The following is a 24,162-nucleotide window of genomic DNA, read 5'->3' on the forward strand; positions in this document are numbered from 1 at the left end:
AAAAATCTCCTCTCACAGTGTATACCACTAAAGTGATCTGGAAAGAGTAGTTATTGCCAAAAAAAATTTGTCATGTGTCATTGTTGCTCCAGAAGTCAGCATTAACGTGTAATTCCATATTAGTTTCCCCATACATTCTTTAAGCCACTTCTCTAAAAATTACAGCATGTTTCACTGACTGCTCTCATTTCAACTGTAATCTGTAATCTACAAAAATAGACTATTAGTAAAATGACAAATGCTTAAAAGAATTAGAAAGGTTTAAAACGTTATCAAAAACTTAACTTACAACATCCCAGCCCAAGCACTCACTCTGGCTTTGTTTTGCATGAGTTAAGTCCTAAATCTTTTAATAGGTAATCTCTTGGCAAGAATTTAGTTAAAAACATCATTAAACAATCAACAATAGGAGAAGAGAGGAAGAGAAACCGTCCCCGTTCCCAACAGTCACTTAGGAAGCAGCTGACAACACTATTTATGTCTCAGTGTGGGCCCCCATTGTCTTCTACACTGTCTAAACACATCACAAAACAATGACCCTTGCCCTGACTACCTTCTGGTATAACTCAAACCAGCACAAGAGGTACAAAAAGTACCAGACACTAAAGGGGTGGAAATAAAAAACAATCCCTTAGCTTTCCAGTTCAGGCCCAGTCACGTTTTCCAGTCACGACAGTGCAGCAGCCCAGGCGCCTACAGCTGTCCCTCCCAACTTATGTCTGGCTATCCACAATTTGGATTTTCTCCTTCCTGAAGCCAGAACTTTTTGCAGACAGTGATTTTGGAAGGACTGCTACAGACCTCAGGTCGAGGCCAGGCCCTGCAAAACAGAGACAAAGACTGCTCCTGGCATCACTCATCACAGACTTCAGGGCACTACCACAGGGACAAGGGCAGTGACTTCTCCCTCGTAAGTGGTCTTGGGACTGAGCTTTTAGGAACACACAAAAGAACGAGGGGAACTAAATGGCAGTGTATGTAATGCTACAGTTTGAGGAGAAACACACCTGAACCACAGATTTGTGTTAATAAGCATTAATATAATGTTCAAAGGACTTTAACAGCATTTTATTACATAATTAGTGTACAGTAACATTTGTTATATGATAATAACAATGTGCCATATAATTATTTCTTCTTTCACTATGCTAGCTTGCTCCGTTAGGTGAGTAAGCCTACCTAGGAGCAACAATATCATCCTGTACCAGGAAACAACACAGCTCTGTTAACTCTGGCAAAGCAGCACATCCATTTGTGACAAACTCTGGATCACAGCAGTTACAGCAACACAACATTTCCTCACACAATATTAAAATGCCACTATTTCTGTAACCATAGTAATATAGTCATAAAGACTGAGATGAAATTAATCCATGATTATGTCACAAATTTATATTCATGAGAATTAAAAGACTTGGTTTTGCTCCAAAGAAAGTACATGAATATACTCTGCGTAACTATTATCAGCACAACTGAAAGCAGTGTTTGAAGATACATTGTATGGAAAAGTCTGGGTCTACCATTCTATAATCTTTCTTCATGTTTCCTACCTGAATACTCCCAACAGCCATAAGAGAACACAAGCTCTGAAGCAGAGGTTTCCTCACGTGGCTTAAAAGGGGCCCCTATGCCCTTTAAGTGGGCATAGGGGCCCCTTATAAGTAGGATAAAGACATGGGGCATAATAGAGTGGAACTAGCCAACTCAGAGCTGAAGTTACATTACTGAAGACTGTTAAACAGAGAGCCCTAGTTTACTACCAGAAATACAGTTATAGGCAGCCTTGCGCATCACACCTGGAAGATACCTAAGAAAGAGAACCCTGAAAAATACTCATTTATCTCTGCAAAAAACTTTTATTGGCTGCAGTTGCGAGTTCTTTGCTCTCATTTTCAAACCCTTTTATACCAAGAAATAAGCAAAAACAGTTCTTCAAAATAAAATCTAAGTCTCACATCAGATACTTTCCCAATCAACTGAACAAGCTTACAGTGTCCAATATCCATTTTGCTCACTCAAGACCATCAAATCAAACCACAAGAGCACTGTAAACCAGTACTCAGCTCTCAAAACTGTCAGAGGCCCATAAGAAAGAACAGCTATTCCCTGCTGATTTTCTTGTCTCTTGTCAAAACAAAACCTTGTCAAAATAAAAACAGGTGAGAGACTAGAGTATTCGAAAGTTTTCTAGATGCTCTTTTTCTTAACTATTGAGCAATTATGGGAAAGCCAGAAAAAAAACCCAGAAGTGGTTCAGTTGGCTTGAACTCCATGCAGGAAACTTACTGTGCCATTCATCTGGATTGCTAAATAATTCTCAGGGTGAGGTTTTCATCTGGGAAAGCAGCTATTTGGATCAAAAGGGAAATTTACATCTTGGCACCTCCAAACCAACTGACAGCTACAGGCTTTTTCCACACCCAGGAGAGACATCAGCTTCACTGATTCCTTCTTATTTGATAACTTTCTATGTCCTCCAGAACTTCTCAAGAATGATAAAAAAAATGGCTTCACAGAAGAACAGTTGAAACAAACCCAGTTCCAGTCTTTGGAGCAGTAGTAGAGGTCACACAGCAATGGTCACTGGCAGTGCATTGATACAGACACCAAACACCCACACACAGGCCATGGGAAAACAAGAAAACAATGGCAAGAAACAAGAATCAAAAACAAGGATGAAAGGAAAGGATGGACAAGCAGGAAATAAAATACAAAAATAGTTAAAGTAGCAGCATTGTATTCTTATGGGTTCACTGAAGCAAAATACCTTACAAGCTTCCCACCTCTCATGTTTCTCAACTTCCACTACTGTCAGTTGTGCAAGGAATAGGAATAAAACATTCCAGCTGAAAAGAAGAGCCAGACAGTGAAATTCTAGAAGTCATAGAAAGCAGAAATCTACTAAACTTTCAACCTGACCTCACCCACACCTAAACACAAGAAGTGTTCTCACTTCAGCTCTGGAGTTTACATAATCTGTTATTATCTCATTAGTCATTTCAACAATAATCATGCTATTTCTGTCATATAACAAAAGGTTTAACAAAGGCCTGACTGGGCCACAAAAAAAACCCCCAAAACACCTCTAAACAAAATGAAAAAAAAAAACCAAAAACATCCCCTCCCAAAACAATAACAAATTCAGAGAGAGACACATTGAAAATTTGTATCTTTCTCTAACTTTAAATAAACAATGGAGCAGACATTATCCTCATGCTGTGCACATCTCTGAAAACCCATTAAGACTCTGAAAAAACAAGAGTTGTACTACCTGGATGTTCAAACTGTTTTGTAGTTTAGCTAGCTTTTGACATTGTACTTATGTTAATTAAAATAGATACATTTGAAATAGCCAGAGTAAGCTTTAAACTTCAACTTCCTACAAGCACTGATGTTAAGGAAGCACTTTTACAAAAGCAGAACAAGCACTCTGGCCACAGATATCCCTTTCTGATCGTTTACATAACAAATAGTAACTGTCACTTAGGATTATTAAAAATTAACTCTAATCCACTGCATTAGCAAAGAGATGTGAGGTTAACACATTCTGGATCAAGGAGCTGTGACAGTTTACCAAGTAAGTGTCTGGTGGGCTCAGTGCAGCCCCAGCACTGCCCAGCTGCATCCGGTGCGCCTGACTACGCTGCCCCACCAGAACCCTCTGGCAGGGCGCAGGAACGGAGCAGTCAGCTCTAGTAACTCCTAATTTCACGTGTCCCTGTTAAATACGCGGGGCCTATCGTTCGCTCGTTCTAGTCACAGGCGCCAACGTTTCTGCCTAACAAAAAACATCTCCGCTGACAGAACGGGCTGACAGACTGGAAACCAGTAATACGCTTCATCACGCAGCCATAACTTAACACCTGCTGAGAAGCAGAGCGGAGAGCAACGGCTTCAAGCAGAAGGGAGGGAGGAGAGCAGAATATGGCAGAGACACGGAGGGAGAGAAAATGTTTTTTCCCGCTGGCACTCAAGAGAAGGGCCGGGCAGGCACGCAGCGGGGCCGAGCGCCGGGCAGTCCCTAACCGAGCCCCGGCGCCGCTGCCCGCCCTGCACGAGCTCACAGCCCGGGGAAGAACCGGCGATGCCTCCTGAACTTTTTTTTCAGGGCTATGCGAGGTTATGGCAGCGGTTCCAGAGCCAAGGGCAAGGCGATGGGCTCCGCTGGATCAGGCAGCGCTCTGCGCGGCCCCCCACCGCCGGGCAGCGGCCGGACATGGCAGCCCGAGTGGGTGCCTGAGGGACCCGTGGCCGCGCCGCCCCTCGCCCCGTTCGGAAGCGGGGTGACGGGAGGGGGCTCCGCCGGCACGATTCGGTGTGTTGCAGCCTCGTCCCATCCTGAGCCCCCCACCCACGGTAGGGAAGTGGGAAGGAGGGGGCCCAGCAGTCCCCACAGCCGATGCCCGCCGTGCCCGGACATGCCCCGCCGCCAGGGAGCGGCCGGGCTGCACTCACCCAGGCAGAAGGCAGTGAGCGGCCCCAGCGCGCCCTGACGAAGCTCCGCGGCTGCTGCCTTCTCCATGGCGGGTCGCTGTCGCCTGCCCTTCAGCGCGGGGGGAACCGCGGCGGCTCCGCACCCACCAAGCCGCTACGCCGAGCCGCAGGAGCTGGCGGCGCCTCCGGCCCACGGTGCCCCCGCCCGCCGGGGGGCCGGGAGTGGCGCGGGCGCCCGCCGCAGCGGCGTCCCCATGTCCGGCCCACGCTCCCACTCCGGGGCAGGTGGCAGAGGACAGACGGCAGCGCCGCCGCCGCTGCCCCACGTGACAGGCCCGCCGAGCGGCTGCGGCGGCCGGGCCAGAGAGCGAGGGGAGCGCAGCGCCGCCCCGCTCTGCTCCGCGCACACCTGAGGGGCCGCCGCCAGCGAGCGGGCGGCACGGGCGGAGTGCGGCCCGGGGCGGAAGGGAAGGCGAGGGCCGAGCGCGCCCGCGCAGCGCCGGCCGCCGGGCTTCCTGTCAGGCACAGATCGCCCCGCTCTCGCGGCGCCCCGGCCCCCGTAGCCATGGCGCAGCCAGCCCTCGCGCCGGGCGGGCCGGGCCGGGCCCAGCGCCAGCGCAGCGCCCCGCGGGGGCCGCCTCTGTGCCGGACGGGTGCGGGGAGCTGCGGTCCCATGCCGGGAGGCCGCGCCCAGTGCCGCCGCCGCTGGCCCCCCCTGCCGGGAGCTGTCTCGGCCCAGCGGGTCACCCGGATGCCTTTTCCCAGCAGGGTTCCCTCCGGAGCCACGCTGCGGACCCCGGGCGGCAGCGGAGGCGCGGGAAGCGGCTACTGGAGTTGGCTCCGCTGTAGCTCCCGGGAGTGAACGCTGTGGTCCGTGACGGGCGCAGGGAGAAGAGCCTCCCCAGGAACCCGGCTGTCATAGTCCCTTCACCCGTACCAAGGGCTGGGACCCAGGCCCGGACCCTTCCAGGCCCTGCCGAACGTGAAACAAGTCATCTGGTCATCAAACAGGTACCGTATCCACAGCAAGGCAGCCAATTTGGATTAGTATAAATGACTTAAACCTATCCTGTCCCACTGCAAATGGACAAAGCTTAATGTGTTTACAAGCAGCAAGACGACAAAAGTTAACTGGGAACTTCATGAAAAGAATTGCAAAACAGTGCGAGGTGACAGGTACCCCTGCTCAGATTGCCCTAAACAGCTACAATGATCCAGCTCTACCTCACGTTTGCTGAACTTTTCCTTGTTTTCTCATTTGCAAATGCTCACATACTGCCCCTGAGAACCAGTACCAGCTCCACTGTCATTAGCACGGCTTCTCTCTTTCAAGGAACAGAGAGAGCCTCGACGGCACCGCCACAGATCTTTAACGCGATTGCTGCAACCCACTGAGCAGCACTTTAATTCAGCTACAAATACCAACAGTGATAGAAAACTCAGTAACAGCACCAGTGCTTAAACTACACGAATGAGGCCTGTGCTACAGGGCATAGTTTAATCCTTCAGGGCAAAGATGAGGTTTTGCTACATTTCACTATAAACACAGAAATTTTTCCCTACATGCTTTAAAAAATTTGTATCTTCGCATTCTGTAGCCATATCACAGAGACATGCAGTCAGAAACTCTTCGATCACCAAATTAAACACTGATTGGTAAAATCAACATCATGAAACAATCACATTATTGTACTCAGTTTCCCATGAAAGGGATGTAATCCCCAAGTAGACTTCATACTTAAGGGGTTTCCATCCAACATTAAGGTCTAACTGTGCTAATGACATGCATGCATACTCACAAACACTTGCTGGCATGGCCTCCAGGGTGAGGTGTGATCCAGTTAAGAGTATTCTGTCATCAACAGGCCCAGGTTCAGCTCTTCACTCTGACTGGTGGAGTGATCATATTGGAGAAAGAATAAGAAAAGCAAAAGACAGCAGTGAGAGGAACTGGAATGCTGAGGTAAAGGTGAGGCATTTGCTGACCTTTTAGCAGCATGAGTTAGGATTCTCACTAAAAAGATGCAACACTATAAATTACAGTTTCTATACCACATTGAAGGTATGCTGGTTTGGGTTGTCATCTAAGAGTCAGGTTTAGATCAGGTACTGCCCAAAGCCAGGTTAAATAGTACATCCAAGAATGCTCATAAGCTGTTGTAATAACAAAAGTGGATGCAGGAAGGGAAATGAGTGGCTGGGGGGGGAGCTAGGTTTCTTGAGCCCATGACATATAACTGTTTACAGTGTGAGGCCTCCCATACCAAAGGCCCATTTAATGCACATCCAGGTGCATATTCAGACAGATATTTCAGATATTTATTAGTTATGTGTGCCCCATCAAAGAAAAGAGCTGTGCAATTCTAAATGTCAGTTTGGTTAAAAATAATGAGGAAAGCATACCTAATTTGCATGGGGTGATATGCAATTTAAAAATATTAATTAAACTGTGATTGTCATTTGCCCATAAGTTCATGCATGTAATATTAAACACACAGCTCAGTTAAACAAATACTTTCAAACATGTCTACAATAAAACCATTGCACACTGTTACGCTTATGGAACCATATCTTGTTTTAAATTAGCAGAAAGTTTCAGAGTCAGATTTAGCCAGGAAAATGGAAAAAGAGACCAAATTATAATATGGGAAAGGAAACACCAAATAAGAAAGAAAAGGCAGAAATGTTTAAGAAAATAGCAGGCCAGGCTGAAGCTACTTAGGGGCAACGGTGATGACAGTTGCTTTCTGGAGCATCTACAGGAAGCAGATCACACTGGATGTAGAAAGGAAAGGTCCAGGTTCCCTTTTGCTGATTTTCACTTGATAGTGGGAAAGTCTGGCAGAGTGGTGAAACAGAATGCTTTACTGAATGCTTGGAAACACCACAGTTCACCAAAGGACACCTCGCAGCACACAGAGATACTGCTTTAGGCCTTTTTATTTCAACAATACAGTGTGGCTCTAGTAGTATCAGGGGTTGAGGAGATCCTTACCCTCGCTGAGCTACAGACCTGAGCCTTATCATTTCCTTATCAATTCCTTTGTTGGAATTATTATAATTGTAATTCACATTTGCGTATCACTCTGGCTCCTAATGGATGATTGGCCTGAGAATCAATAGTATCATGTCAGATGTACCTAGGATGAGAGAAATGGATGTCATAATAAATACTTCTACTGGGCTAAAGATGCAGAAATAATAAGTGGGTCAGTACAAAGTTTACCTGTAGGTGAGAAGGTCCCACATTCAGCACAGCAGTGACCTGCTTGTTCTGCAGATAGAGCCTATTTCACGTGTCTTGCAATTTTAAATAGCATAATAAATCACACAACATTTTTTCACAACTATGTTCTTCCTAATCTAACCAGACAATTCTTAAACCTTTAATGGACCCAGGATTGTAAAATCATTTCATCTGAATTTTTGAACAGTAATCCTCAAATTATGGGTCTGTAAGAGCAATAATGGAATGTTTCATAAAAGAATTTTTCCTCAGTGAGTGTATTATTGTAATTTCAAAAATTTATCCAGTCATCTCTACATTCTGCATTAACGCTTTTTATTATAATTATGAGTAAAGGGCATCTCTCATTTTCATTAAATAATACCCTTGCATCTCACCAAAACAGTAGACTGTATAGGATTGAAAGCAAAATGATGAATGCAAACTCTTTTTGAATAGATTCTGTCCATGCCACTAACTTGTTAAGATAAATTCCACTCAGTTTAGTTACACTGTAGAGGAATGACTGGGTGAACAGGGACATGTATACGTGCACAACCCAAGCTATGTTCGTGAACTGTCCTTGAGTAAGGAAAAAGGAGAAGAACAATGCTGATGTGGCAAGTCGACAGGATGTTAAGAAGGAGGTGCTGGCCACAGAAAGAGGAAAAGTTGTGTTAGCAATAGTCACGTGCATATTTGTTTGTAACCAATCACTTGCTATTAAGGGTCGCGTGAATAGCAGCTGTGATCCAATAGCATGGAGCTTGCTTACACATGCTTGGAGAATTAGGGTGTAACTACGGGACTGACAATTGAATAAACGGAGTTCCATCATATCTCTGTGAGAAGCATGGTTCATCCCGGCAGATCTCTGGCTATTTCTGGCGCCCAAATAGGGACAGTTCCTCAGAGGAAGATACGCTCGCTGATCACTGAAAGAAGGCTGATGATGACGAGTGATGGAGATACTGCGGGCGGAGAGTGTCGACCGCGAGTCAAAGGATGTCGGTCAGGCCGGTAAGAAGGGTCACTACCTTCCCTCTGTGATACCCTGCTAGCATGGATTTAGAGTTTGCAGCAGCGCAAAAATTGCTCCTCAGTATCCTCGCTAAGTGAGGGGAGGAAGTCAGGGAAAAGGATCTGAACAAGCTTGTTTTATGGGCGCGGGAGCATGGACATTTGCAGGTACCCCCTCTCCCCTTCAATGCAGCTGAGTGGAGGGAAGTAGGGGATCACCTGTGGGACTGTACTGTCCAGGGAAAAGGGAAAGAAATGACAAACTTAGGGCCTACCTGGAGAACTGCTATAAATGCCTTGAAAAATATGCAAGCCGAATCAAAAGTAGCCGTGGCTGTGGTAGAGGCGATGGCAACACCAGCTGGGATTGTCGCTCCTGCCCAAACTACACAATGCGGAGGGCTGAGTGGACTGTTTAAAGGCCTGAGCGCAATAAAAGGGCAGAAAGCAGAGAAACACTTTGAGACTGTCAGTGAGCTCCTACAGGAGCAGGAGAAAGAGCTCTTGCAATCAGAGCCAAAAGAGGAAGTTACCGCCACAGCACCTCAAAGCAAACTGGAGGCAAAGGCAGAAGTTACAGTTGACCAAGCAATGGGCGGAGCAACGGGCGGTCCTTCTTGTCAACCGCGCCTCTACCCTGCTTGCCCACCCCCTCCACCTCCTCTGCTGGCCGGACCTCGCCCTGAACCACAGACCATTCCGCTGCCAGACAATGATGTCCCAATGCCAGAGGTGGTCAATGAACTTCCCCCGTCCCCAGGGCCTGGAGGGGATCAGCAGGCCTTGGGGAAATGGGCCCATCAGATTGAAGAGGCCATGCACTGGATGGAACATCGTCTTGATCGCGCTCTGTCCTTTATGGAGGAAAAGCTTAATTGGAAACAAGAACCTGAACCAGGCCCTATGGGCCCCCAAAGGGCATGGCCCAGACAGCCCTGCAACTACAAGAATGGGCTCAAGTCGAGCCCTCCCCTCCACCTCCTGACTTTGATAACATACCACCTCCACCCTACGCCACGGGCGTTCCCACTACCTCTCGATTGGGGCAGAGGTAGTCTGGAATTATAAAAGATGCTATCCTGGAGGGAGACTGGCAAGCGGCAGGGCAAATTGCATGCCCCATCATATTCCAGAATGGTGAACGACGATATGAGCAGCATTTTACAACAAGCCAAGAAGTCTGTAACAGATCATGGAATAAAATCTGAGGCTGCCTGCATGGCCTTAGATTGGATTTTTACAGCAGATACCAACTCTTCTATAGACAGCATTAACCTGGCAAGGCTCCTGTTGACACCTTCCCAGTTCCTTCACTGGGAGCGAGAGTGGAAAAGGCTAGCACAGATGGAGGCCAATCGTCCGCGACAGCAGAATGAACCTCTATACAATATTAACCCAGACAGGTTGACCGGGTCTGGAGTATATGGACATTTACAAGTGCAGCTTCAATACCCGCTGCCCGTGCATCATCTGTCAGCGCAGCTTGCCCGCCAAGCCTTCAACGCGGTACCGGATTCCCGACCTCAACCCAGCTTCGCCACCATGAGACAAGGCCATTCTGAAGGATACTCGCATTTCATCGAGAGGCTTTGGGAAGCTCTGGCCAGCCAATCAGATGTGACAGAAGATGCGAAGCAGAGTATGTTTAAATTGTTGGCGTTTGAAGGAGCCAATCCAAACACAAAACGTGTCCTCACCACCCTTCCAAGGGGCGTGGAAGTAAGTGATATGCGCGAGCTAGCCAATTGAGCAGTACAACAACAACAAGGACAAGTTATGGCCAGTATGGTAGCAGAGGCTGTAAAACCTGCTACGAAGCTCCTGGCCACCACAGTTACAAGGATGGGGGTTAAATCACAAGGAGAAGAGCCAGGAATTTGCTTTTGCTGTGGCCAAAAAGGACATTTTCATCACATTTGCAAGGTGGCTGTATGGTGTGACCAATGCCAAAAGGATACCCATTCTACAACTGTATACAAGAGGTCAAAAAACGAGAAATCCAGCGCGAGGCCTCACCACGCCCAGACACAAGTAGTCGGCCAGGCATCAGCGTCCAAGACCTTCCCCTCCCCGCCACCAGGGGAAGCCTGGGAGTCGATTTGGCAGCAGCAGTGAATATCACCTTAAAGGACAGCACTGTCCACAAAATTCCCACAGGTGTTTTTGGCCCCGTGGTAGACGTGGACAGTTCATTTAGAGCATTGCTATTAGGGAGATCATCAACAGGACTTGCTGTACTAATAGTCTTACCAGGGGTCATTGATGCTGATTACACCAGAGAAAGTATGATTTGTGCTTATACTTTGTTTCCCCCTCTTACCATTAAAGCGGGACAACGAATTGCTCAGCTCATGTTTATAGACAAGCCCGCAGGAGAAGAAATTCATACTCGTCCTTATCGCAAAGACCGTGGCTTTGGGTCCACTGGGGAAACAGTGGTCAATCTCATACAGCAAATGAAAGCTCGGCCCATGGTCACTATTACCATGTTAAATGACACCGAGGCGCATCAAATTACTGCAGTCATGGATACAGGCGCTGATGTTACGAGGTGGCCTCTGTGCCCTGCAATTGGCGTGGTACAAGGCGTAGGGGGAGGAACCACCCCCATGCGCGGTTTGCAAACGAGAAAAATAAAGTTGCCAGAAGGGCAAGAAGTTACTCTTTGCCCATATGTCATGACCCTTCCAGGGAACTTGGGAGGTCTCATCGGACGAGACATCCTCAGCCAGACAGGGGCCACATTAAATGTGCCAACACCTTTTTAGGTGCAGCCACTGCAGAACAGCCGCCTACCCCAAGAATTCCATGGAAAACTGATGAACCTGTGTGGGTAGACCAGTGGCCTCTAAACAAAGAGCAGCTCCAGATTGCTAAGCACCTGATACATGAACAATTGCAAGCAGGCCACATAAAGCCCTCCATCAGTCCATGGAATACACCGATCTTTGTAATTCCCAAAAAATCCGGAAGGTGGCGCCTTTTGCATGATCTACGAGCGGTAAATGAACAAATGTGGCCTATGGGTGCCCTCCAACCTGGCATGCCATCTCCTACTATGTTGCCTCGAGATTGGGAAATTTTGGTTATTGATCTTAAGGACTGTTTTTTCACTGTTACCTTGCAATCCGAAGATACTGTGCGCTTTGCTTTCACAGTGCCCTCTGTCAACAAAAGTGCCCCAACAGAAAGATATGAGTGGATCGTCCTGCCTCAAGGCATGAAAAACTCTCCCACTATGTGTCAGTTATACGTGCATTGGGCGTTGGAACCAGTTCGAGAGCACTTTTCTGCCACCATCATCTACCATTACATGGACGATATTCTGTTTTGTCGGCAACATTTACTGATGAAGATGTTTCTTACATCACTCGATTGCTACAGAACAGAGATCTTGTAGTGGCACTAGAAAAAGTGCAACAATCAAGCCCCTGGAAGTATTTGGGATGGGTGCTTACCTCTAGCTCCGTACGCCCTCAAAAAGTGACTCTTGCCACTGATGTCACCAGCCTACACGATGCTCACTTTAATTGGTGACTTACAATGGGTACGCAACATAACAGGGCTCCGGAATGATGAAATAGCTCCACTAATGCCCCTATTACACAGTACCTCTCCTCAATGCCCTGTCCAGCTTAGCGACGACCAGCGCTGCTGTTTGCAGCATCTTGGGAACAAGATAACAGGTGCCTTTGCTGATTGCTGCTTCCCAGACGAACCCATAGGGGTGCTTGTATTTAACCACGAGGCTTTCCCTTTTGCAATGCTCTGTCAATGGCCAGCCTGGCAAAAGGAAAAGGGGGGAAATGACCCTGTTGATAACACAATCTGTAGTCCCAGGCTGCAGCGACAACAACAAACACAAGCACCCGACAAAGTGACAACAAAGCGACTGAAAACTCCAGATGACAAATTTGCCCTATTGGAATGGGTGTTTATGTCGCACACGCCTCCAATGAGCATTTGGGCCAGAACAGCGGCAATTGCCCACTTGATTCACAAAGCCAGGACTAGGACTCTTAAAACTGGTGCTATGGAACCTGCATTCATAGCTTTACCTCTGAAAGCAGAGTCGAAAGAAGGGATGTTACAACACTCTGAACCGCTACAAGTGGCATTCCTGGCCTACCCCGGAGATGTTATTGATCGGTACCCAAAGGATGCACGACTCCAAATGTTAGGGAAACAACTGTGGCTTGAGACTGCAAAAGTGTCCAAGCGTCCTGTAGAGGGACGTACGGTATTTACTGATGCAGGCAAACAAAGTAGAAAAGCTGCCTGCACGTGGCTAGAGGGGACCACATGGAAGCATCACCTGCTGTATGGAACTGATCAGGACTCGTTACAGACACTTGAATTAGCCGCAGTAGCGTGGGCACTAATACAGTGGAGAACAGAACCATTGAATGTAGTATCCGATTCACTATACATGGTGGGTGTAGTGATGAGAATCAAGGACGCTTTGATTAAACCACCCAGCAACCCACGGCTTGGACAGTTGTTCTTTAAAGTGCTGCAAGCGATCCATGATCAGACTGAGCCATGCAGCATACTGCACATCAGAAGTCACCTCTCCAACCGAGGATTAGGTGAAGGCAATACCTGAGCCGATGCCTTGGTTAGCTCGCTATTGAAGGCACCTCAGGACTCTTTTGCAGCAGCCCATAACAGTCATGCTATGTTCCACCAATCTGCAAAGGCCTTGCAAAGACAGTTCCGCATTACCAACACTGATGCACACGGGATTGTGAGGGCCTGCCCACAGTGCAGCCAGCACGGCTCAAGTTTAGGCCTCAGAGTGAACCCAAGAGGGCTGCAGGCATGCGAACTGTGGCAAATGGATGTTACACATGTGCCTGAATTTGGGCATTTAAAATATGTGCATGTCACTGTAGACACCTTTTCTAAAATGATAATGGGCTACCGCACAGTCAGGAGAGAAGGCAATCCATGTGATTCGCCACCTAACTGTGTGTTTTGCCATTATGTGTGTACCAGACTCCTTAAAGACTGATAATGGGCCAGCTTACGTGGGGGGTCAAGTGCAGAAGTTTTTACAACTATGAGGTGTTAAGCATAATACCGGCATTCCCCATGTGTCTACAGGACAGGCTATTGTAGAACGGGCCCATCAGACAATCAAGGAGTATTTAGCTAAACAGAAGGGTACTGAGCAAACAGATCCTGTAATTAGGCTGCAGCAAGTACTGTTCACTCTAAATTTTTTGAGTTTGGCAGGAGATGCTGTACAGCCCCCCATAGTCACACATAACAGCCATATTAGGTTACAAGCCACCCCAGGGGTACAAATTTGTTATAAAGACCCACAGACAGGACAATGGGAGGGGCCAGCTCCATTGTTATTTAACGGTCGAGGTTATAGTTGTGTCTCTTCAGATACCGGACCAATATGGGTTCCTAGCAGATGGACCAAGCCCGCTCCCAGTCCTGCTGTCAACACGAAAGGCTCCAGCGAGTGCGTGAGCCATTGAGCCAGGATGTGACACGTAAAGCAGATGTTCCCAACCTTTGGGAAGTGAATCTTTGCTTGGTGACTGACAACCTCACATCTGGACAACCACTCGGAGTCTGGGCGCAGTCGCCAAGTGTGCATGCTAATCGCCGCAGAAATTGTTTACGCTGTTATAATAGCTTGTGCTTGCGCTTGTGCTGTGGGGGCTGTGGGGAGGAGCTTACAAGGGGTAGTTGGAACATAGACGAGCGAGGTGGTTTATGCCGAGAATGTTATCGGGTGCCTGAGACAAGAAGTTTAAGGCACTGTGTGTCCATCGTGCTCAGGATATTTTGTTGTGGTTTTGGGTGCATACGGAAGGCTTTAGAGAAAGTTGTTAATCGGGCTTGGCTTGTGCAAAGAGAAAAAGAGGGAATTGTAGAGGAATGGCTGGGTGAACAGGGACATGTATACGTGCACAACCCAAGCTATGTTCGTGAACTGTCCTTGAGTAAGGAAAAAGGAGAAGAACAATGCTGATGTGGCAAGTCGACAGGATGTTAAGAAGGAGGTGCTGACCGCAGAAAGAGGAAAAGTTGTGTTAGCAATAGTCACGTGCATATTTGTTTGTAACCAATCACTTGCTATTAAGGGCCACGTGAATAGCAGCTGTGATCCAATAGCATGGAGCTTGCTTACACATGCTTGGGGAATTAGGGTATAACTACGGGACTGACAATTGAATAAACGGAGTTCCATCATATCTCTGTGAGAAGTGTGGTTCATCCCGGCAGATCTCTGGCTATTTTACACTTTGACGTTCACGTAGGACTAATTTAAAATTTTGAGACTTGATTTTCAGTGACACACTTTGGTGTTCACATAAATATATGTATATATTAGAAAACTATATGTGAAGGTACATACGTGTATGCTCCAGCATCTGCTGGCCTAGGGGAATTAATTATCACATCACAACATCCACCCTGAAAACATAACCAGCAGAACCCATCCTAGGTGTTCTACTTCAGGGTGATCTGCAGATTATTTTAAAATCACTTTAAAAGAGTTGCAGCAAACTAAATCATTGCTCAGGCCTAATGTCAAGCCTTCATATCCCATTTCAAAACATATGATGGCTCTAGAAATCTCATTTGTAGACGTTATCCATTATGTATCCTGGAGCTATATGTATGTTCATTAATTTTAATGCTTTTGACAGAACTCGATCACAAAAAAGTCATGTAACACCACCAAAATAAAGTTTTGATAAAGTTTTACTGAGTGTAATCAAAAGATAGTACAATTTTTTAAAATATGCAGTAGAAAGATGAAGACATAGAATGATACAGCAATATTGAAAAAGATTATGGGTTCCATCAGTATTAGTACTAAAATTGTTAAAATAACTTGGAACCTTATCCATGTTTGTAATACCTGATTTACTCTGATTACATGTAATTTCATTACATTATTCACATCAGTTCCCCTTGTATCTAGTTTTTGTAACTAGTGAAGGCTTATGCTTCTTTTACAAGCATCTCTATCTATGGATTAATTTGGTTGAGATTTCTTTAAACTAAGACCATAATTTTACCAGTTCCACAAGTAATTTATATGCATTTATCTCTTTTTTAGCATACATCAGTTTCAATGCATGTACAGATTTGTGCAGATCAGCAAGACTGCGGTCCCATATAATCACCATTGTTCTCTTTTGACAGCTGGTATTAAAGAAAAATTGGTTAGAGAACATTAGGTGTGGTAACATACATTATTTGACTCAGCCTCACACTGTTCATCTCTAGTTTTATTGCATCACTGCACAGCACTATCTGGCTGCATTTAATAAGGTTTACATTTAGTGGTAAACTACACCCTCCCTGAAAGAGAAGAAAATTCTCAAGGGTACTTTGCTGCACCAACTTTAACACTATTCTTGCCTTGATCCATTATAAATCATTACTAAACTTCACAGTGATCTATTTTCCTTCCTCTTCTTTAGGAATTTGTTATTCATGAATTCTGTGTAGATCTGAAAAAACCCTGTTGTAATTCACATTCATTTTATGAAATGTGATGGGAATAAATAGGAGCAATTTGGTATCACAGGAAGGCAAATCCAAACTGTTTGATGGAGAAATACTATAAGAATGTCACCAATGTATAGGCACTTTTCCAAAGAGAGTGCAAAGCTGTGATATTCCTCTATGGCACTCTGATCGTTCAATGAAATCCTGAGTTTGTATCAAGCAGACCAGATTATGAGCAGCAATTACATTAGGGTAATTGCTTGAAAAACAAAATAAAATTATTCTCTCTTGAAAGGGTTCAGTTGTCTTTGTAACTACTATCAAAGCATCATTAATTGCATATTAGATTTTTTTATACTTGTAACGTAGCTCTCTTAACAAAACTGAAGGTCCACGCGACCTGCTCCATTAAGTAAATTATATCTCGTTTTTGTTTAATTGTGTTATTGAGATCAGATTCTTGAAACATGCAGCATAGTGACAGAAGAGGGATAGAATTGTCTGCATTTCAAATTCTTACAGAAATAATTGGAGGAAGTTTATCAGGGTTTCTTAAAAAAGTTTTTAAGCTGCACTTTATCAAAAAGCTTCACTGGACAGCAAGTCATTCCAGACACCTGAAAGAAAAAGCCAGGCCACAACCAGCACTGTTTTATTTCTCTCTTCTTTTTGGCTTTAAATATTTTCAGTGTGATTCAGTTTTTAAAGTATAACCCCACATTGCTGCTTTATCAGCAGTTACGTTAACTGTTTCAGGAGGCAGGCCAACACACACACTCGTTCCCTGCAGCACACTGGAATCTTCTGAGCACCTTCCCAGTCCCACTGCACAGCACAGAGATTCTGCAGTTTACACAAGGACAGTGAGTTCCTACACATTTATTTCACTTTTTGATGCCACAGTGAAAGGCTATTTCAACATTACACCACATCTCCTACCTCCCCGGTGACTTTATCTTTTAATAACTGTATCTGGATTGATTTAAACTGCAGTGATGCTGGGTCTTATTATCTACATAATAAAAAAGCATTGCAAGACAACAGTGAGACCCCATATCTACTAAGATGCTAAACTGATTTCTCTCTTCTGCTTGTTCCTTCATATCCATTGATGAGTTTGGATGATTTAATTTAGTTTATGATAAATCACTTTGTGCTTATATTAGGGGCTTACTCTCTCTGGTAGCTGGAGTCTCAAAGAATTTACTATTCCCCTTGACATACAAAATGTTTGGTAAATGAGGGCTAAAGTAACTCAAGACATCTTTTTTTTGTAAATGATGGAAGGGCAGTACCAAAATAAGGCTGAATTGCATTTCAGGTGAATTAATGTGTTTTCAGATTCCCCTTCACCTACAGAATTTCAGAGGAGTAGCAGGCTCAGTGGGGCCTGAGGTTGTCTTTATTACTTTATTACTTTACTTCTTTTCTACAGAAGGAAATGGAACAAACTATCAATATGTTCTTAGTCAAGATATACTAGCTGCATAAATTACTAGACTTATTTTAGAATTTAAGTAGGAGATCAAAGAGATTGGAATCAGAAGCATGAAAGCTCCTCTAAGTCACAGAATGAATACAGTGAATGCGCATTAAAGCTATCTCCTAGGGAGAGAACAAATATCTTTGCTCAGAATGTGTATTGTTATCAGAGCAGATGAAAATAGCCACCTGAGGTTGCTCAGCAATGTGCTTCTAGCCTCCAATTCTGTTATAAAGAAAGAAAAAAAAAATAGAAATTAATTAAAGCATTACGTACAATCAGACTTACCTAAAATGGAGCATGCACTGAAAAGCAAACAGTATCATTAGGACTGAACAGACATCTTCAAATGAGTTCAGTGACTGGTTTTTGTACTGTGGAGAAGGGCTGTAAACCACTGCAGTGCAGATGCAGAGGCTGCAGAGTAACTCCCCTGTCACACCACCCTGTAATGTTCCCACTACCAGCCCAGAAAATGTTCTCTGGTGTAATGTTACCCCTTAGTTGTGAACACTAATAATTTTTAGAGCTGTCTTCCATCTGTTCTTATGACTGGGAAACTTGTACAAAGACTTATAAGTTAGCCAGAGCATGCCATTCAGCAAGCCGATGTCTGAGGAATGGTGCAGCGAGTAACTCAGAGCTGGTGCTGGGTTAAACAAGCACTGGGTTAAAAATCACAGCAATACTGACAGTACAGTTCTGAACCAGACTCCCTGCACTGCAGCAATTCCACTGTAAACTGAATAATAGTTAAAGTCTATAGTACACAGTATACTTATTATAGACTGCCCTTTTACTTGCATCCAATTACCAGTTCAGCAGGAAAAGCACAATAGAGGGTAAGGATAACCAGGCTTCTCCTGTTTCATTGACAATTAATTTTTTTTTTTCCCTACTGCTCATGTTACCAATAACTAAAACTTAGTGCCTCTGGCTACTCTTCATTAAAATTTGCCCCAAATACTTCCTTAAAGGTTTTATTTGGTCCTAGAAAATGCAATTTGTGTTTCACCTGTCTTAGGGGGTGTCACTAAGACTGATGTATGGCTTTGTTTTCTTTATTTGGCTACTGTAGTTATGTTTTTAAAGTTCCAGTAGTATGCTTTTGAGTATAATTTTTTCTTAAACCCATTCTGTGTGAAACGTTGCACTTCTTATTCACTCCAATACCCCACATAGTTTTAAAAGTCTTAATGATTTTACAGTATGAGAGTATCCTTGGAATCAACTAAAATCATTATTACTGACAATTCTTCTAAATTTTCTTCTTGATGTTTTCAATACATATTCATAGTACAGTGATTTTTGGGTTCATAAAAGAGCAAATTACAGATTATTTCCCAAAGCTCTTCTTAACATGAGTAGACTGATAACACAGCAAGAATTTGGAACTGTGCCTCAGTGAAGCTGTTCCACAGAAAGAGTGAAAAAGGATATAAATGAACACATGAGCTCACGTAAAAATTTACCTACTTTTCACAGCCAGACTCTTAGTATTGTATTAAAAAGGACATAGCAATGACAATGTATTGGTGCATCAGGACAATAATCTGTTCAGCTAATTTTACTAAAACACAAAACAAGTTTAAAGCACTAGGAAAGGAAAAATGCCAACCTGTGCTCAATTGTGGATGTCAGATCTTTACACAGGCTGTGAGTCAACACCTACCAGGAAAAGGACACAGAACATGTCAAGTCCATCGCTACTAAGTCATGAGGTGGATTTCCATGACACAAAATGCTCTGCTCTCTTTGGTTTGTCACACTGGATAAACAAACACTGTCTTTCTGGATCCTCATTGATTCTGCCAACTATTGACAGTAACAGAATGGTAAAAAACTGGTAGCATGTCATCAAGGATGGTGGGCTTACAGCTAGGGATAGGAAATTATACCTGCCCCAAAGGTGTAATGTTTTCATCTCTGTTCCATGCTGCTCAGGCTGGTTTTATTATTGCACATTGTACAAAATTTCTAAAAAGTAAAATCTGTGCAAGTGAAATCTGATTAATATAAAACCCAGTAATGTTTTCACAAATAAGCATGCTAATTCAGACCACATTACAGAGAAGAGAAAAAAAAATAAAAGGATAAACATAAATGATGGAACAAAACTACTGTCAGAGATTTGTAGAATAATCAAAGCTGCTTCAATCTTCAATGGAGCTTAAAACCATGAAAAGTCAGATTTTCCTTTGCATGAAGAAAACCCTGTAATCCAATACACCCTTTAACTAAGACACAGTCTGTGCAGCAGAGCTGTGGATCCTAGTTCTGTGTTCTAACCAAAGCATGAAAAGAAAAGGAGAGCCTGTGGTAAATGGGTTGAAGAACGAGAAGGGAAAATCATTTCAACAACTGAACAGTGAGTGAACAAGACTGGCAGCCCTGGGGATTCATACACACAGAGGCTGGAAGTATGCCTAGGAATAAGAAAGAAAAAAAAAGAATAGGCAGTGACTATAAGGATAATCAGTGATTTAGAGGATCACAACTGTTTCAAGAGAACACTGGTAATTGTTTTCGCAAGGCTTTAACCATACATATTGTTAGGATACAACGTGATATGTAAACCTGATGCCTGAGCAGTAAGATATGTGTCAAAAACTGAAAGACAAAATTGAGAAGATTTCTGCCCTTGTGCTTCCATGTTTTTGAAGGTTGAGTCATCTGAGATCCTCTTTCATATGCATCAGCCTCTCACACAGGATCAATGGTGCTCCCCTGAGCTGACATTCATTTCTTTATCCTTGAGGGCAGCAGTAGCATGGCTGCATGCATTACTTGCCAAGAGGGCAACCCCTCCCAGAATATCCATGTGGCTGTCAAAACATTCCAGTTGTTTCCTCAGTTGAAGATAAAGGTGCCAGATAAAGAAGCCAACTAAATTAATGAAAAATAATATTTTAATAAAAATTAGGAAATAAAATCGAAGAAAACTGCAGTAAAACCACTTAGGATAGTATCCACCAGTACCTGTAGTGGCAAATGAACAGGAAAGTTGCAAAATAGTATCTACTTAAAATCAGAATTACAAGAAGGTAACTATAACTTTTCTAAATAAATAATTTCTGTACAGAGTTCTTGCTCTGGGAAATCTCAGAACCAATCATACTCCAGAGGGCATAGGGGAGAATCCTGCAGCAGGCAACAATAATAAAAAACAATTTATACATCTATTGCTCCATATGTTGCTTTATATTTATATTTTGCATGTTTTCTTTTAAACAGAAAGCAATCAAACTGATAGAACTAGTGGGGTCACATATTCTAAATTAAAAGTAGCTAAGAAAACAGAAAAGTTCTTTGATCTTGTACAGATTTGAGGACTCCAGGGTAACACAGTATACATGGCACAGAAAATCCCATGATCCCAGATTCGTGTATACATCTACAGCGATCATGGTTCAAACACCCTTCATCAGAGCATTTTTTTCCCATGGTAGCATAATATTTGTTTTGTCCGTATCAGGGGAGGTGCTGTGAAGATTAAACCAGTTTTAAACCATATTTGAATAAAATACCCAAGTATTCATTTATTAATTTGTATTCATTCAAGTTGTCAGACTCACTTATAAACTTTTCAGATGTTTATATATTTTTCAGTTACTATCTCACCCAACCAGTTGTTCTGGAAGTTAATTGTAATTAGCTTTTATGAATCTATCATTATTCACAGACACTCTTGGAACAAATGAACAAAAATATGTGTATGCATTTGTGTTGTTGAGTGCCAGAAATATGGCAGCTCACATATAATTGTCACGTAACTTAGGAAAACCTACTCCTTTTAAAATATTCCTTTACTATAGTAATTTGCCAGCTTTCATAAATGACAGTAATTACAAGAATTCTTATTTTTTTATCTTACTTATTCCATGCTCTTCTGCTCTAACTATGAAAAAATAGTAGTAGTTATATCCATAAAAATGGCGTTGTACTAGCTTGAACAAAGGTAGTGATTCAAAGAGATAATATGTAATACCATTGTTTCATTAGACAATATGGCATTGATCCGTTTCCACGGCCACAGGTGCAGCAATCTCAAATTCAACTCCTCTTGCCTCCCCTACTGCGAAGAACTGGTGTATAGTGATGAGTTAATTTGTTGTCAATCCTACATTTGCTGAACTTAATGGCAAAGCAGTGTCCATTGATTACAGTGACACAGAAGGAAGAATCACAAAGGCTTCCTATTTCTCAAAAGCAAGCCACACTAGCAAATATTTAACTGTCACACAATTTTAAATATTTCATTCGGTGTCTATACATCTACTGAAAGTACATTAATTCCAGTTGGAAACAATTACAAATATTCATTGCAGTGTCCACATTTAGTTTGGTACTAGTCTCACTGTTTTTGCTGGTAATTTACTTGACGCATCCCAGCACAGAAGGGCTCAGTAAGATTTCGGCAAAGCTCTATCCAGAGTCAAGAGCACAAGAAGTTAACACAAAATCCATCAGTGATATGTAAATCTTGATGTGCAAGCATTCACCATCTTAATATTCCCACACTGTAACTTTGTTTCAGAAATATTTGTATTTACTGCGTAAAGTATGCTCTTCCTCCTTACGGGCAATTTTCACTCCCAAGGTTATTACTAATATTCTTCCTGAAGTTCTTCACAGGGAAGAGCAGATGCAGAGCAAATATGTGGATCAATTTCAGTACAGTACAGTACCAACCAAGAGCTCTGCAGCTGCATTAGCCATGATCACTGTCAGGCAGGCCTAAAACCAATAGTGCCAAGGAAGCCCCAAATCTATTTTTGTGCTCTCCTAAGGGTCCCACATTTAGAGCTCCTGAAATACAGAAACCAGCAGCAGCTGCATAATCAATTTATGTAAAAACATTTGGAAACTATTAAGTCAGAGATTCAACAAGACAGTATCGAAGTGACTAAATCCTTCTCTTATTTCTAGTCATGTGACACTGAATTTGGACCACAACAGCTAAACAATAGTGTTAGGGATCTTACTACCACCTTTTTTGAGAGATGTGCTATCTCAAAACAACCTTGGGCTCTAATAATTCCAAATTTGTGTTTGCAACTACTAATTCATTAATTCTCCCTTAATCTTCCAGGTTTTGTTTCCACAGACCACAGCCAGAGAGAATACCAGAAGAAATCACAATTGACCTCATGGGAAACAATATTAAGGAGCACATGAAGTTCACCTTGTTCTTAGAAGGGCGGCAGGGTCTGGCCATGGCAACCAAGGCAGTTTACTCATTTTGACCAGGTGTCCCAAGTTAGCTATTCACCCAACACTTAAGTTTTCTGGGTAGTCAAAGAACTGTACACCAGAGACCTGCATATCTTTTCAGCTGGTTAGAGTTGAGAAGTAAAAGTCTTGAGGGGGTTTTTTCATTCAATATGCAAACCTTACATACTGAAGTTTCATTTAAGGAATTTTATAGAAATAGCTTGGATACATTTTCTGAGGCAAAAGAAAAAGATGTCATGAGATAATCATACCTGGGCAGTCTGCATAATCCCAATCTTCATCACGTGTGCAATCATGGTGGTTAAGAACACCAAGCTCTTGCACTTTAAAGGACATTCTTTTACAGAATACAAAAGAGCAAGAACTTAGCCAGTATAGATAATACAGTATAAGGATTGGGTTTGGTTTTCTTTCAAAGTAGGGAAATAACAGGATATTGGTACCCTGATCAATTAAGATAGTGCATCAATACATGTTTATTGTATAAAGATAACTTGAATTACCTTGAGAAGCACATAATTAAAGAGCGTAACCCGTAAGAAGGAAAAAAAAAGAGCGATTCTGTTCTGCCTGAAAATGACATGCAAATTAAAATGTTAACTAAAAAAAAATTTAAGTCTAGTACTGAGAAAAATAGCCACTCAGAGCTGGACAAACAGAACTGAGTTAGCATATTATTTGACAATTTTTGTTACTGACAGTAGTTATTTATTTTAATAGAGAAGCACTATATATAGTATAATTAATCAGAAATAAACATGCAGAGTTAATTGAATAGTTTATATCAGTAATTTATTTCAAATACTAAGCCAATACTCGTAGTAATTGGGGACACTGTAATAAATTATTTTTGAGCCATGACCTTCTAGTATGTTCATTCAGCAAGATAAGTCGAATGAAATAATATGGATCAATGGTCATATTATTTACTCTTATGATAGTTATAACTATTATGATATTTTAAACTATTATTTTATTGCTGGACAAAAAGAGAGAAATATTTCTGATGTATATAGTATACATACTAAAAACCACATTTGTTTAAAAAACATCTACAAACAATACCCGGTCAACTCTTACATCATTTTAAAAAAGTTGTAATTAGACAATTTCAAAGTATTTCTTGTGTTAAAATATTAACAAGGGTTTTTTCAGAAAAAGTCATCACTCAATAGTTTCCATAGACAACAAACAGCTAATTTAAGGGCTAATTGTGTTTAGTCATTTGTAAGTAAAGAACAACCATAAATACTACAGGAGATAAGGACAGACCTTGTTG

At 43.0% G+C, this 24,162-nt stretch overlaps 1 protein-coding gene across 3 annotated transcripts in view; it reads right to left on the minus strand.

Moving 5' to 3' along the window:
- Positions 1-4,622, minus strand: part of LRP3 (LDL receptor related protein 3) — a 35,131-nt gene extending 30,509 nt beyond the window's left edge. For 2 of the 3 annotated variants that reach the window (XM_032121857.1, XM_032121856.1), the window contains exon 1: positions 4,456-4,622. In XM_032121857.1, coding sequence (XP_031977748.1) covers positions 4,456-4,522 — 67 coding nt within the window. In that variant the 5' untranslated portion in view covers positions 4,523-4,622. Of the gene's footprint in view, positions 1-2,783; positions 2,847-4,455 lie in introns of all 3 variants that reach the window. The other variant, XM_032121858.1, reaches the window with a different exon arrangement.
- Positions 4,623-24,162: the final 19,540 nt, after the last annotated feature.

The sequence above is a fragment of the Corvus moneduloides genome, chromosome 12, assembly GCF_009650955.1.
Source record: "Corvus moneduloides isolate bCorMon1 chromosome 12, bCorMon1.pri, whole genome shotgun sequence".
Classification (NCBI taxonomy): Eukaryota; Metazoa; Chordata; class Aves; order Passeriformes; family Corvidae; genus Corvus; species Corvus moneduloides.